This window comes from Varanus komodoensis, unplaced genomic scaffold (genome assembly GCF_004798865.1).
Source record: "Varanus komodoensis strain SLA01 unplaced genomic scaffold, ASM479886v1 scaffold15, whole genome shotgun sequence".
In the NCBI taxonomy this organism is placed as follows: domain Eukaryota; kingdom Metazoa; phylum Chordata; class Lepidosauria; order Squamata; family Varanidae; genus Varanus; species Varanus komodoensis.
In genome coordinates, this window is record NW_025335440.1 from 23,342,708 (window position 1) to 23,356,889 (window position 14,182).

The 14,182-nt window shown below is 40.6% G+C and overlaps 1 protein-coding gene across 3 annotated transcripts in view; it reads right to left on the reverse strand.

The window, feature by feature from the left end:
- Positions 1–14,182, reverse strand: part of ARMC3 (armadillo repeat containing 3) — a 76,052-nt gene that overhangs the window by 25,066 nt on the left and 36,804 nt on the right. For all 3 annotated transcript variants that reach the window (XM_044425299.1, XM_044425300.1, XM_044425298.1), the window contains 2 exons: positions 11,736–11,888; positions 11,517–11,622 (listed from right to left, as the gene is read on the reverse strand). In XM_044425299.1, coding sequence (XP_044281234.1) covers positions 11,517–11,622; positions 11,736–11,888 — 259 coding nt within the window. The remainder of the gene's footprint in view (positions 1–11,516; positions 11,623–11,735; positions 11,889–14,182) is intronic.

Below are 14,182 nucleotides of genomic sequence, written 5' to 3' on the forward strand. Positions count from 1 at the left end.
GGTGATTCGTTTCAGATCCCTGATCCTCCCTTGCAGCCACACTAGGCTCTCAAAGGTGGGAAGCAAGGTAGTCAATCTTGGACTTTCTGCAAGCAAAGCAAGTGTTCAATTGTTATAGTCTCTCCCCTACAAGCATGGAGTTCTGCTACATGATCTCCTGCAGCTAAACTTGCATCTAAAAGGAGACAATCTTTACCCTGTTTCAGTCTGGGAGGGTAGAAGGTAAAATGAGTCACCTTTAAAGTGGACTTCACACAAAACAAAGCACACTTTGATCCATTCTTTAAGATATCGTAATTTTCCAATATTCCCCCTATCATAACAAAGCCAAAGGAAGCTAGCAAAAGGTATAAACAAAATGACAGGTGATATACTTGTTTCCTGTAGCAAGATGGGATTTCATATGGCTTGATGCATACTTCACATAAAGAAAAATTCATTCAGTAGTGATTAAAAATGCCAAGAGAAGAAATATTATTTTCTTGTGATGACCTCTTTAAAACTGTTTAATTATAAAGCGTTCTCTCCCTCAAATAAGCATGCATATCAGACAGAATAAGAAATGCTTTCCTCTTCCCTTCTCAAAGTTATGGGTCATTTATATAGAAAGCATATTTCCTATAACCTTATAATGGAGAAAATATAAGAATAAGTTTTCTACTCCCTTTGGATGAATAAGAGGATAGAAACAAGGATGCATCATTTTTCCAAATCTTAGCCTTGCATGATTGCTGCCTACATTCTCTTATGGATATTTGTAGCTGTAATTCTACAAGTTAGAAGTTATCTAACATCAGTGTACTCTAAGCAATGGAATTCTTCCCCCTATATGCCATATTCAGACTTTAATTTTTGTAAACAACATAAGGCATATGCCCAACTGACTGCCATTTCTTAGTGATTCTATACTCAGCTCATCTGTTTGTTAAACAAAACTTGGCAGAGGTTGTTACACAGGAAATACACAGATTGAAATATCAATTATCCATGTGCTCTCCTATTTATATCTTTGTTATGCAATACCACCCTATATATGTGTACTCACAAGTAAGTCTTGATGGGTTCAATGAAGCTTATTTCCTAGTAAGGATGTACAGGTTTGCATCTTTGCAGAGCAATACCATGTGTTTTTATTCAGACATAAGTCTTACTGAGTATAAGTAAGTATATTCTTTGAGTAAATAGGTACAGGCTTTAAGACTTAGTGCATTTTTAATCTTCATGAATCAAGGAAAACATAACCCAAAATAGTTATTAATATTCTCTAGTTTCAACCCTTGGTTCTATTTATTAAATTTAGTGATTAAACTTCTTGCTGATCTGTTTAGTTCCAAAGTGGTCTCTCATATAGTTATCATGTCAGGCCTGCTTAGATTCAACAGTGGAACTGTATTATATATCCTTTAGATCAGTCATTGAGTCAGTATTAAAATTAAAAAGCTCCATGATCCCAGCTGAAGAAACTCATATACCTCTACCTCTTGTTTTCCACCAATCCAGGTGAGGCAGTGGCTGTGCTGAACCGGTGCCTGGCCGAGGTAATGGGCTGGATGAGGGCCAATAAACTGAAGCTCAGTCCAGACAAGATGGAGGTCCTGTTGGTGGGTGGTTTGGGACTCGGGATGGGGGATTTGGGCCTTGTCCTAAATGGGGTTGCACTCCCTCTGAGGGACAGGGTTCGCAGCTTAGTAGTGCTCCTCGACCCTGAGCTGTCTTTAGAAGCCCAGGTGACGGCGGTGGCGAGGAACGCTTTCCTTCAACTTCGGCTGATCTATCAGCTGCGTCCCTTCCTGGAGAACGACTGCCTGGCAACAGTGACACATGCTTTGGTAACTTCCTGATTAGATTTCTGCAACACACTCTACGTGGGGCTACCCTTGAAGACGGTCCGGATACTTCAATTGGTGCAGAATAGAGCTGCCAGGCTGCTGACAGGGACTGGGCATTGTTCTCATATAACCCCAGTTCTCTGTCAGCTCCACTGGCTCCCGATTGAAGTCCGGGCCCAATTCAAGGTGTTGGTTATGACCTATAAAGCCCTCAACGGCTTGGGCCCTGGGTATCTAAAGGAATGCTTGTGTCCATATATGCCCTCCCGCCCCTTGAGATCAGCAACAGATGCCCTTCTCCGGGAACCCTCTGTGAATGATATTAGGAGGGTAAGTACCCGGAAGAGGGCCTTCTCTGTGGTGGTGCCCCACCTATGGAATGCGCTCCCCACAGAGGTCCACCTGGCGCCATCGTTATTTGTTTTTCGGTGCCAGGCTAAGACCTTTTTATTTAAAACTTATTTTAAGTGTTAATTTATTGTGTAGGATTTTAAAATTTTTAAGCCAAGATGCACCAGGTTTTAATATTTTTGTTTTTGTATAATTTTGTGTATTTTTGTTTTGGTTGTAAGCCGTCCTGAGGCTTTGTTGCGATGGGGGCGGCATAAAAATGTTCTAAATAAATACAGAAGTCCTTTGTGCACACAATACAACATGACAGGATCCTTGATCTTCCTTACATGAACCAAATAACCCACTTTTGAAAACACAGCTTTGGATCGAGTTGTGTCATTACACTGAAAGAACTACTTCTGCCGGGAGAACTGGATGGAGAGGGATTTCCACCTCCCTGTGACCTCAAAATCTTCTCCAGGAAGCTGGAAAAGGCTCCAAATCAGATATTCAGGTGGCATCAATACCTGTAGACAGGGAGGAAGGATTCAACCCATTGAATTCCATTTAGGCTGCAATTAGAATGTAATCCCCACTGAATTGGGACTTACTTGTGAGTAAATGTACACAAGATTACACTATTAAATATTACTCTACTACAACAGTTGAGATCTGTTAAAACTACCAAAGGCAACTCCCCCCCCCCCAATCACACAGGAAATCTATTAACAGAAAGAGATTTAATTAAAATATGTAGGTAAATGAAGTCTTCAGCATCAAAATCAAAGAAAAGTGACAAATTGACTACAAATTGATTAGAATCTTGTTCTAATATTACTCTAGATTGTAGGAAGGGAGGAAAACTATGTGATCAAAGGACCATTTCTGTGTCAATATCTAAGTCTGTTTAATTGGTCCACATGCCAGCCCAATGAAAGACAACAAAGGTGGAGATCCCATCCCATCTTATACCAGAAAAGGATACCGATAGGTGAGGATACAGGGATGATGATCCATATGTTGGCACACTAATTAGAGATCTGTGAATTATGGTGAATTAAGAGCCATTTTTGGTAGAAAGGCAGGATACAAATCAAATAGACAGAGTGATCCTATGGACCATGGACAGCATCTAGAGATTTGCCGGATTTTTTGAAGTCTCCGTTCCAACACTGGGAAACATTTCTGATTTGGAAAAGAGTGCCAAGGTTGGAACTGGGAACTCCACATGGGAAATATCCTCACACCCTTGAAGCCAGCATGGAAAAAACTGTACCAGAGGCTTCTCCAAGGTCACAAAAGTGGGCTCAGAGAAGTGGTAAAGGGGGCATTCTGGGGGTAGGGTTGCGAGGAGATTGACACAACCAAATTATGATTCATCCTGATGAAACCTTAGCCCCCCTCCTGCTACCTTCAACAGTTAAGATAGCCAAATTAGCCATCCAGCTGCTTTGTTAGGATAAGTGTGCACTTATCCTGCCCTCCTCAGAATGTCCATAATCCTCAGAGTTTTAAGGGTCACAGACACTCTATAAGTTTGAACCCTAAATAAATACATTTAGCATACATGGTTTGAAAAGTCAATCCTGGTATCTCACAGGAATCAACACACCTTCTAGTTCACTATTTTTGCCACCAAGAAGTAGTGGTTCTCCAGAGTTTGATACAGGAGTCTTTCCCATCCCTACAGATGCCAAGAATTGAGCCTGAAGATTTTTGCAAGCAAGGCACCTATCTAGTATCTCATTCAGCCACCCAGGTTTCAAGGAGGATCAACAGGTGTTTCAGAGTTGCTCTTTTGTTATTCCTTGTTATTGTCTGCTTGTATTATTTGTTTTGGATGATTTAGACTTTTAGATTTTACTGATTTTATGATATTGTTATTGTATATTAATGTTTTTATGGACCGTGTACACCATCCAGAGAGCTTCAGCTGTGGGGTGGTATAGCAATGAAATAAATAAATATTGAGTTACAGTTCCTCTTTTTAGGAAGCCAATACTTATAGCTCTTGCATTGAGAGTTCATTTTAAAGATCCAAAATTCTAGACCTGCGCACTTGGAAAGGTGGTTTAGTGTTTGGATATATGCTTTTTTCTTCCTTCTGTAGTCTCTGTGAAACTAGTTACAATAATAACTCAGCTCACAAATGCTTCTGTTTGCGAACAATTCGGTTTGCAAACAGCAAGTTCAGCAAAATTTTGCTTCTGTCCATGAACTCTGCATCGGGTGATGAACACGGTCATGGCCATCTTCCCCACACAAACTTGATCACGGCCATCTTCCCTGCACCATGACGTGTCAGGGTGTGTTCGAGCAGGGAAGATGGCCGTGATCGTTTTTGCTGAAACACAAACGCGGTACCCTTCCCCACTGGAACATGCTCCGACACATGGTCGCAGTGTGGGGAAGATGGCCGCGATTGTGTTCGTGTGGGGAAGATGGCTGCGGTTGTGTTTGCACGAACACGAACGTGGCCATCTTCCCCGCTCTGATATGTGGTCGTGGCTTCCTCTAGTTGAGATCGTGGCCGCAGACTCTCCCTCCAAACAATAACCTCCTTCCCACCAACCTTCCTGTCCTCCATGCCAGAAGTCGCCTCAAGCAAGGTTAGTGTTCTCTTTCTTCATACTGTACTGTGTTTCATATTTTTGTGGTTTAAAAAAAACTACATATGGTTCAGAAAGGAATAACCTTATTTACATTGAACCTTATGGGGAAATTTGACTCGGTTCGTGACCTATTCAGTTCGCAACCAGAATTGTGAAACGAATTATGTTCGTGAACCGAGGTACCACTGTATGTTTAGGCCAGACATAAGAATCTTTTGCAATATCTTTTCCCCATGCATTAAAATGTGTAATGTAGCATTAAAAAATACTAATTTGTAGTCTCCCAATCCTTAGAGCACAGTCCCAACAGTAAAGGAAGGATTCTATGTGTACTGTCATTAACAGATTGTCTAATATGGCACCTTTTTATACAAAAGTATGCTGGTACTTCTGCTGTCATACACTTTGTGCTAAGTTCTGTAGGCTGTCACTAGGGGTCAGTGTTAAGTCACATTACAGCAACAAAGCCTACCTACTTTATCTCAAATAATTTCAAGTATATTGTTACTATTTAAGGACTATAAATCATATTACAAAAATAGGATTTACTGGAGCATTCATTTACATCAACAGGGTCATATGCACACAAATGCTTCTACAGAACTTCTAAAAATTTGTAGAATATTATTTCAGCTTCAGTATGTTTCAACAAACAAGATGATTGGTGAGCTTGTTTACAAGAGAAAATAAATGAAGTTACTTTCTGGTGGTTGCACCAGGGTGGATGAAATGATAAAATGTTTTCTGAAATATACATTGCTATTTGAGGTATTTCTGATGAGCACATAATAGATACTCCTACTTGGGAACCAATGTTACCCTGGGAATGCTTTGTGAATATTCCAACCAGATACTGTTTGTCCAATAAATGTTGAAGTTGTGACATTAAACTGAAGATCCATAACTAAGGTTGAAGAGGAGGCCACACTGTATTATTGATTCTAACCAATTTAATTATTGGATGTACTTCATATTTCAACAGGAACTTCAAGAAAAATACTTTGACACCGACTGCCATGAAAGATTCTTGATATACCAGAATTCCCAATATGTTTTCCAAGATCAACTGAAATTTTAAAAATAGAAAAAATGGTGGCTTCCATAAATGAGCAATATGTAGGTATGCTTAATGTTGCAATATGATTCTGTTTATTCATCATATTGCTTAGCCTCTGCTCATAGCAATACTAATCTTCTGAATACATCCTGATTCAGCTACGATCTCCTCTGACACCCCCCTACACACACACATTATATATGTTTCTAAAGAAGTAATTGTTTCCATGGTTCCTTAAATACTGCTGCCCTGGAAAAATAAGTATGTCTACATTGCTACTATGTGCCAACAGTTTGTCTCTGACTTATGGCAACCCTACGCATGAAAGCCCTCCAAAATGTCCTGCCCATGACAGCTCCATTTTGCGCTTTCAAGTTCAAGGCTGAGTGTTCCTTTATCTCCTAAGTATTTCTCAATGTGTCAATCCCCAAATGTTTGTTTTTTGAACTTTACTACACTCAGCATCTGGAATGTTCCTTATTATTGCTCTTTATGGCTGAAGATGCACCAGGAACAACATCTGCTGCATATTCCTTCAAACTCTCAACAGAAACCATTTTAAGCAAAACCATCTTTTGCTTAATTCCCTATTACCTACCAAACAACTGTAACAAAGTTTACATATACATAAGCTGTATTTGCTCACATGCACTGCTTGCTATCCTTGTCTTTCCCTCTACACGGCCAGGCAATGATTCTGTATCTCTGGCCATGCTGGCTGGGACTAAAAGAATCTGTAGGTTTTCTATACTGTTTTATACTTAAGATCTTTGTAATGAAGCATTGTAAAGCACTATATGTGAAATCAAGACAAATAATAATCAGCCTTAATACTTCCAGGCACTTCATCTTTAATAACTAACTATATGATGGCCAGTGTTCACCCAAAATATTTCCAACTAAAAAAATTAAACCTCAAGATAGACTTAACCAACCAGTAATTTCTATGCAATAAAGAATAAGCAGCAGGAACATCACAAACAGTAATCAATATTTATGAAGGTAATTTAAACCCAACATAATGTTACTGTATTACAGGCAGTCCCTGGGTTATGAACAAGTTCTGTTCCTCAGAAAATGGAAATTTGTTATTAATATGTAAGTCAGACCACATATAGTCAGCCCTCCACATCTGTGGGGGTTTGGGGTGCAGGACCCCTGTGATAATGGACAAAAAACCACAAATATCTCTAGCCCTGCGCCTCTGCTGAAACTCACCAGTGCCTCAAGAAAATACAAGAAAGATTTCTCTCTCCAGATGGGTGGGGCAGGAAGACATGCTTTGGAGACCTTCCTTCTCTCCCCTTTCATTTCCTCTCTCTCTATGGTGATAATGTTCTGTAGTAATTTTTAAAAATTATTTTATGGCAGTTCAAACATAACTGTGGGTTGTTCATAACTTAGGCTTTTGTAACTCAAGGACTGCTTGTACTCAATGCACAGTAGCTGTTTATGTTAGCAGGTTTAGCAAGAGCTTGTTAAAATATAAATAGCACTCGTGGCAACTACATACCTCATGATACATGTAACAGTTTGTATATTTGCTTTGTATAAATAAATGTCAAACTTTCACTCAGTATCAATAAAATGTGGTACCTGTAGAAAAGAATGACTTAATGACCAATAGATGGCAGTGATGGTATAAAATCGATATCAAGTCAAATAGAATGGAGTGCTGTATATTAAATCAATGATCAGAATCTAGACGAAATTCCTGGTATAGTTTTGATAATTTTATAATTGGATTGATGGGGATGTACCCACACATACAAGATAAGGTGCTCACAGTTTTTCAGCAGTGACTTGAATGCCTCCTTGAAATCAGAAATTCAAGTCAAGCTTACCTGGGATAGTCAATGCCAAAGAACCGAACTCATGTTTACCTACCATTTTGCCCTGTCTGAACATCTGGCCCACAGAGAACATCCTCTGAAAATCTGGTGTTGAGCATTCAGTCTGATGCTTTCTCTTGCTTATGCCTGCTCAGGCTATTTTGTGGCAAGCTGGGATGCCTTTTTGTAACTAAGGCAGTATCTTATGCCAGGCAAGTAAGCCTATACAAATTCAGTTTGTACTTGATAGACCATGTTTCCTTGTACTGAAAATACTGTCCAAGAGAAACCACCCCCCCACCATAGTATAAGGGTGCTTAAAATAACAAATTAGTATCCCTAAAAATATAGATGAAATGTGAGATAGATTATATGGTACTATCAAGAACCTGGTCTCCTCCTCTTTTCAAATAACAGTTCTTCGGCAAAAGCTCTTTATTTCCAGTGAATATACAGCAAACTCCAGTCAGCAAAGAAAGAGTCTCCGAGCATGCACAGATCAGTTTATTGAATGCAAACTAAAAACTATTTCCAAACCTCCCTCCTTTTGAGTAAACCTGGACTCTGCACCTCTGGAGATGGGCAAGCCTCTTACTGGTATGCAGGCCCTCCTGTTGGCTAGCCCTTCTCTCCCAACACCATGCCATGGGTCAAGGATCAGACCAGGTTCCTCTGGCTCCAATTCCATGTCCCCTTCCCACACAGACCCTGTCAGTTCCCAGAGTGTGTCTGAACACGTGGAGACAGTAGCTTTGAAATAAGCTCTTCCACCTCCATGTTCTTTATGTCTGCAGGCCCCCTTTCCCAGGCTTCACTGTCTTCATATGAAGAATCAGTCACCTTAGTCCTGAAATTTGTGCTAAGAACAACTGCCTCTTTCATTCTGAACAGGTACATGCAAGAAAATCTCAGGATTAAGTTGCATCTTCCATCCCAGTGGACAAATGTTTAAATTCTAACATCTCTTGCCAACCTGTATGATGAAGCAAAGACTAGAAAGTAGCATTAAAAAATGTGCTTCATTGCATGCCTTTTATCTTGTGGGCTAGCACACCCCACGAGTAAAAAGAACCTTCTAGATTGAAAAGGTGACATGACCAGGACCTCAAGATTTTAACAATTAGAGATTGCTGCAGCTCAGTACCAAATCCATCATCTTTCTCAAACTAGAATCTAAAAGGGGTACTAGGAAAAACTAAACCCACTCACTCTGTTGAGGATGGGCTTTGACAGGAAAATCCTCAAAAGGTTGTACTAATCAACTTTACAATTGTTTTCCAACTTGAGAGTGGAGCAAAGCAATTCTAGGATGGCTGGGCCCTAGAGGCCAATATCCAGTTCTTTGTATGTGATGCTAGGTACAACTGACATTAACTGAAGAGTCACAAGAGAAGAATATCAGAGTCAATATCTACTGCATTTTTTCAGAGAATGGAATTGGGTCAAAAAATGTCTATACAGGACGAATGTTTTGTCTGGCAATGTTAAATTAATGTCAGTAAATATTAGAACCAAGTGAATAATTTGTGGCATAAAAGGTATCATATAAATTACTTTTTCTTCTTGGAATATCTATGAACTAATTGCTTTCCATTTCATTCTCTGAGATCCCCCAAGAAACTATTTGCCAATTTTATTCCTTTAAGTCTTTTGAAATGTGAAATACCTTGCTCATTTGTGATTGTTCTTGTAAATCACATATGGTTTTATTTCTGACTGAGTGAACACAGGCCTTATAAACTGCATGCGGATGGAAATAAATGGAGGAGAAAAATGTCTACGTATGCCCATATGTTAACATGCATGCTTACAACTGGTTTTTATGAACTTTCATGCTTATTCACACAAATGTTTGCCAACAGCTCAGGAGAATGAATGCACCTAAAACTACTTCAATTCCAGTCAGCTGTCAACTGGCTCAATCCGAGCATTGCTATTATTTCCCCAGATAAAGGTGGGGAAATAATATGCCAGTCAAAAATGTTGGTTCCTAGGTACATTTATTCAATAAAGATAGAAATAAATCCACAACATTTGTCTTTACCTTCCCCTTCTTTTCTACAGGTTTGTGGAATCACTTCCCAGTGTAATTAGGGAGTGAAGGCTAGAAAATTCAGTACTAAGTATTTCTGAGGGCCTAGGACATGGGTCCTCAAACTATGGCCCATGGGCTGGATCCGGCCCGCCATGCCCATGCTTGTGCATGGTGAGGTGCCAACTTGCTCACAAGGAGATCATTTTGGACTCGCTCAAAGAAAAGGATCTCCTTGTGAGCAAGCTGGCCCCGAGGTGCCGGCTTGCTTGCAAGATCGTTTTGAACTTGTTGGGAGAAAATTATCTCTGCGCACGTATGCATGCACCCCACCCGGCCCAGCCCGTGCCCCCGCCCATCCCTTGCACCTTTCAACTGGCTCCCTATTCAAAACGTTTGAGGACCCCTGGCCTAGGAGATACAAAGTTAAAACTCTGTTTTACAGAGACATGTGTTAATGCATGATATATGACACTGAAATACAGCACCAGTTGCATCACTAAAAACTGTCTGGACTGGTACCAAAATTCCTTCAAAACAAAAGAAAACAAAATACTTTCCCTCCCCATGCAAATATTATATTACATTATGATTTATTGTATTTTTTTAGTTTTAGTCTAATTTTGTGACCAGCACAAAGGTGACTGTGTGCAAAAGAAATGCACTAAACACATAAATAAATAGCAGCTTTGGGGGAATGAATTTTCATTGAGAGAAAATTATTAAGCCCGTTCCCTGTGGTCCCAAGCTTGTTTCTGGGCTGTCTGTGGCTGCCTCCAAAGGGAGGGAGGGAGGGAGGGGAAGGGATTAAATACAATTACACACTTATTACAGGCTTGGTGAACCTCTTTCAGCCAGAAAACCTAATTCAATTTTGGAAGAAGGGTTTAGGAGCCAGATTCCAGTGCTAAGTGAGGCCAAATGCAAAAGGGAGCTAGATCAGAGGTTAAAAAAAAGGTAAAAACCAAAAAATACCATTTTATGTCTTACTGTCCTAACTATGCCTTAGAATAGCCATTTAGAATGAGGGGGGATTTGCACCAAATCCAAGAAATGATCAAAAATTGGACTGCTGGGAAAAGAAGAAGGGCCAGTAAAAGAAAGCAGGGCCCAGACTGGGGCCACTGTGGCTGCAGCTGAAGCCAAAATTGTCTCATGGATCTGAGATTCAGTATTTCCAATTTAATGTAACATATACTTGGGATTCCCATTATAACATAATGAGATTCCATAAGCAAAGAGCCAGAGTGGTTTAGTGGTTAAAGTGCTGGACTGGGACTCAGAAAATCTGGGTTCAAATCCTCACCTGGCCATAAAGCTCAATAGGAAACTTTGGAATGGTCACTAACTCTTAGGCTAACCTACCCCACAGAGGAGTTGTGCTAAGGATAAAGTGAAGAAGAGGTAGTCTTTGGAAGATGCCTTGTGTTTCCTGCAAAAAGCAAAAAGGTGTAGTAGTAAAATAACAATAACACTAACATTAATAGATAATGTAAAGGTAACAAATAAATACATATTGTATATGGGGTTTGATCCTGTTCACTGGAGAAGAGGGATTCTTCAATAGCTAGGAGCATTCTAAAAAGTTTCATTTTACCCCAAAATTTATTTTTTCATCTAATTTTACAAAAGACTCCACAGGCATAAGGCTACATATTAGTTACTTTTAACAGTGACTGATTCATTGAACAGCATAGAGGCAGAATGTAAAGAGCAATGAAAGTAACCAAGTCATGTGCCCTAACACCTAGAAACTGAATGGAAGTAAAATATATATCTTGATTAAAGTGTCCAAGAATCCTTTATTCATTCAGAGCCTACCTTGCATTGCCAAGATGAGCTGTTGTCAGATTAACTAGAGCTGTAGCAGCAGCTTCTTTTACCTCTTCATTTTCGCTGCTTAGCAACTGAACTAGCTGGGGAATTCCTTTGAAGGAAAAAAATGTATATATGCAGTTTCAAATTAGCCATGGCAAAATTGCAGATGGATAAATGTTTCTTTTCTGGCTCATAATTCCATGTCCACCGTAACTGATTTACCTAATGCTCCAATAGCTTGCTTGCTGGCTAAATTTTCACACATAGCAGAGATTGCTTGAGAAGCGGCTATTTTGGTTCCATCATTATCTGTTCCCAAAAGGGTGACAAGACATTTTTCAACTTCTTGTTCATTCAAGATTTTTCTGTTTTCGGCTGTATATAAAGAACGATAAGAAATATAACGACTCAGCAACATGAATTACTCTTCTTCTGACTCTTTTTTCCTATGTTTTCTATGTGTTCTAATTATTTGTTAACTAATGTTCAGTTTAATTATGATGGCAAATGGGTAGAAAAAGTAGCAAAATATTTATTTCTATACAGATGATGTTGCTAATAAATGTTTACTTTTGTTTAGTGACACATTGAAACACAATGTACTAATACACATTCATAACACATTGGCCTTATATTGCAGCCAAATCCTGATTCATCCCTACTGAAGTTTGCAGAAATATGAGAATCTTTAAAGCAAGACAAAAGAATCCGATCCAATTACCAGCTACAAATATGTAAGCTAATGACACTAGAGATTATGTACACTTAAAAAAATGAATTTATGCAGAGTCAGGAGCACGCATGCCTTTCCCCACACCAGATCCATCCTCACTAGAGTATGCCATCCCCACAATTAATGCTAATAGGAGCCATGTACATGAAAATTAAAAGGTCACTTTTTCAGTAGAAATGCTGCGTATCTGACAGTTGCCATACAAATGAAATCAGTGCATGGGCTGACTATAAAGGAAGGCTAGTTAAAATGTTTGAAGCCTCTTTCATAGATTCTTCCACTGTCCATGTTGGACCAGAGCGAAAGAAAAAGGAAATAATGAGCGCCAGGTTGTGGGCAGAATGCTAGGTCCAGGACACAGGCTCAAGGGGGAGTCCAGGACTTTGCCAAAGGCCCAGAGGCTAGAAGCAGAATCAGCAGTCCAGGGTTGGAAGCACAGAAGGGAGCAGTCTGATTTAGCACAGAGAGAGCACAAGTCAGAAACAGGCCCAAGGTTGCTTTACGGGGCAAGTAGCTACAGCAATGGCAAGGGAATGAACAGCAGGAGCAGGGTGGAGAAAGGCAGGGTATACTCAGAGCAAGGCACATGCAAGGCACGGGAAGGCAGCTTGTATTGCAGTGGCAAGGAGCAGCCATGTGAAGGTGTCTTTTATGTTAAGTCTCCAGGACCTTCAATTGCAGCACAGACCTTCCCAACTGTTCCCTGGAAGCACCTGAAGAGGAATACCTGGCTCTGCAGAGCCTAGCAAGACCAGTCAGGCCCTTGTCCTGACCACCTCCTCCCCTGCCTCAGGAAAGGAGATTCCACACTCCTTTATAGTCCAGGCTTTTCTGAGTTTGGCTGGTGGAAGGTGCACATCTTTGCTGGTGTATGCATGTCCTTAACTAGTTCCGAGGATCATTCCTCCGGAACATAGCCCTCTGAGTCCACCAGATAGCACAGTCAGCCATGAGTCCTCTGAAAGTCCAGAATTTGGGCCACATGGTACTCCTTATATTCACCTATTTTTACAGGTGGAGAAGATGGAAGAGTGCATCCTGTAAAGGGATTGGGCTGGTGGATCTTCAGCTGGGAGATGTAGAAGACCTGGTGGAGTTTGAAGATATAGGAAAAATCCAATCTAAAAGTCACGAGGTTTGCCTGTTGAACAACAGGATAGGGTCCTTGGTATCAGCAGTCCAGTTTGGCAGAGGAAAGGTGGGACTGGTGGTGTTCCATAGAAAGCCAGACCTTGTTCCCCACTTTGAAGAGATGTTTCTGGCCCTGTAGTCCCCTGCCATCAAAAAACACTGCTGAGGCCCAAAAAACTTCCTTGCAATGCAAGGAATCAAAGTTGAGGAACCGCTGGCTCAACATAATCATGAGGTTGTCTTTAATGAGATGTCTAGGATGATGGGGTAGTATGGGGTCATGATCAGGTCATAGGACATCAGCTCCTGATGCCCTGGGATGGACAGCACAACCAGGAGACAGGTCTGATGGCTGACAGGGATGAATATCAACTGGGACCCATTGAGGCCCTCCATGATAACTGGGATGGTCTTTGCTTGCTAGAGGATGAGTTGATCCCTGGCAAAGTCCCAGTAAATGAAATTGGAGGAGGCCCCAGAATTTATCATGGCTACCATCTGAAGGAAGGCCCTCCCTTTGTTGCAGCCCTCTGAGCCTCCCACAGGGTTGGCACACAGAGGAAAGTTCCAGAGGTTGAGTGTATTATCTGAGCAGATTATGGTTGGGAGAGGTGCTCCAACAGGTAATGCAGTCCCAAACTTTAGAGGTTAAAATCAGCACCTTGAATTTGGCCTAGAAGCATACAGGCAGCTAATGTAGATGGACCAGAACTGGTCTTACGTTTGGACCTATCAACAAAATAAACACATCTCCTCATAGCAAGGAATGCTGTGACCAGGTGACCAGTGCAGTGTACCTGCTCAT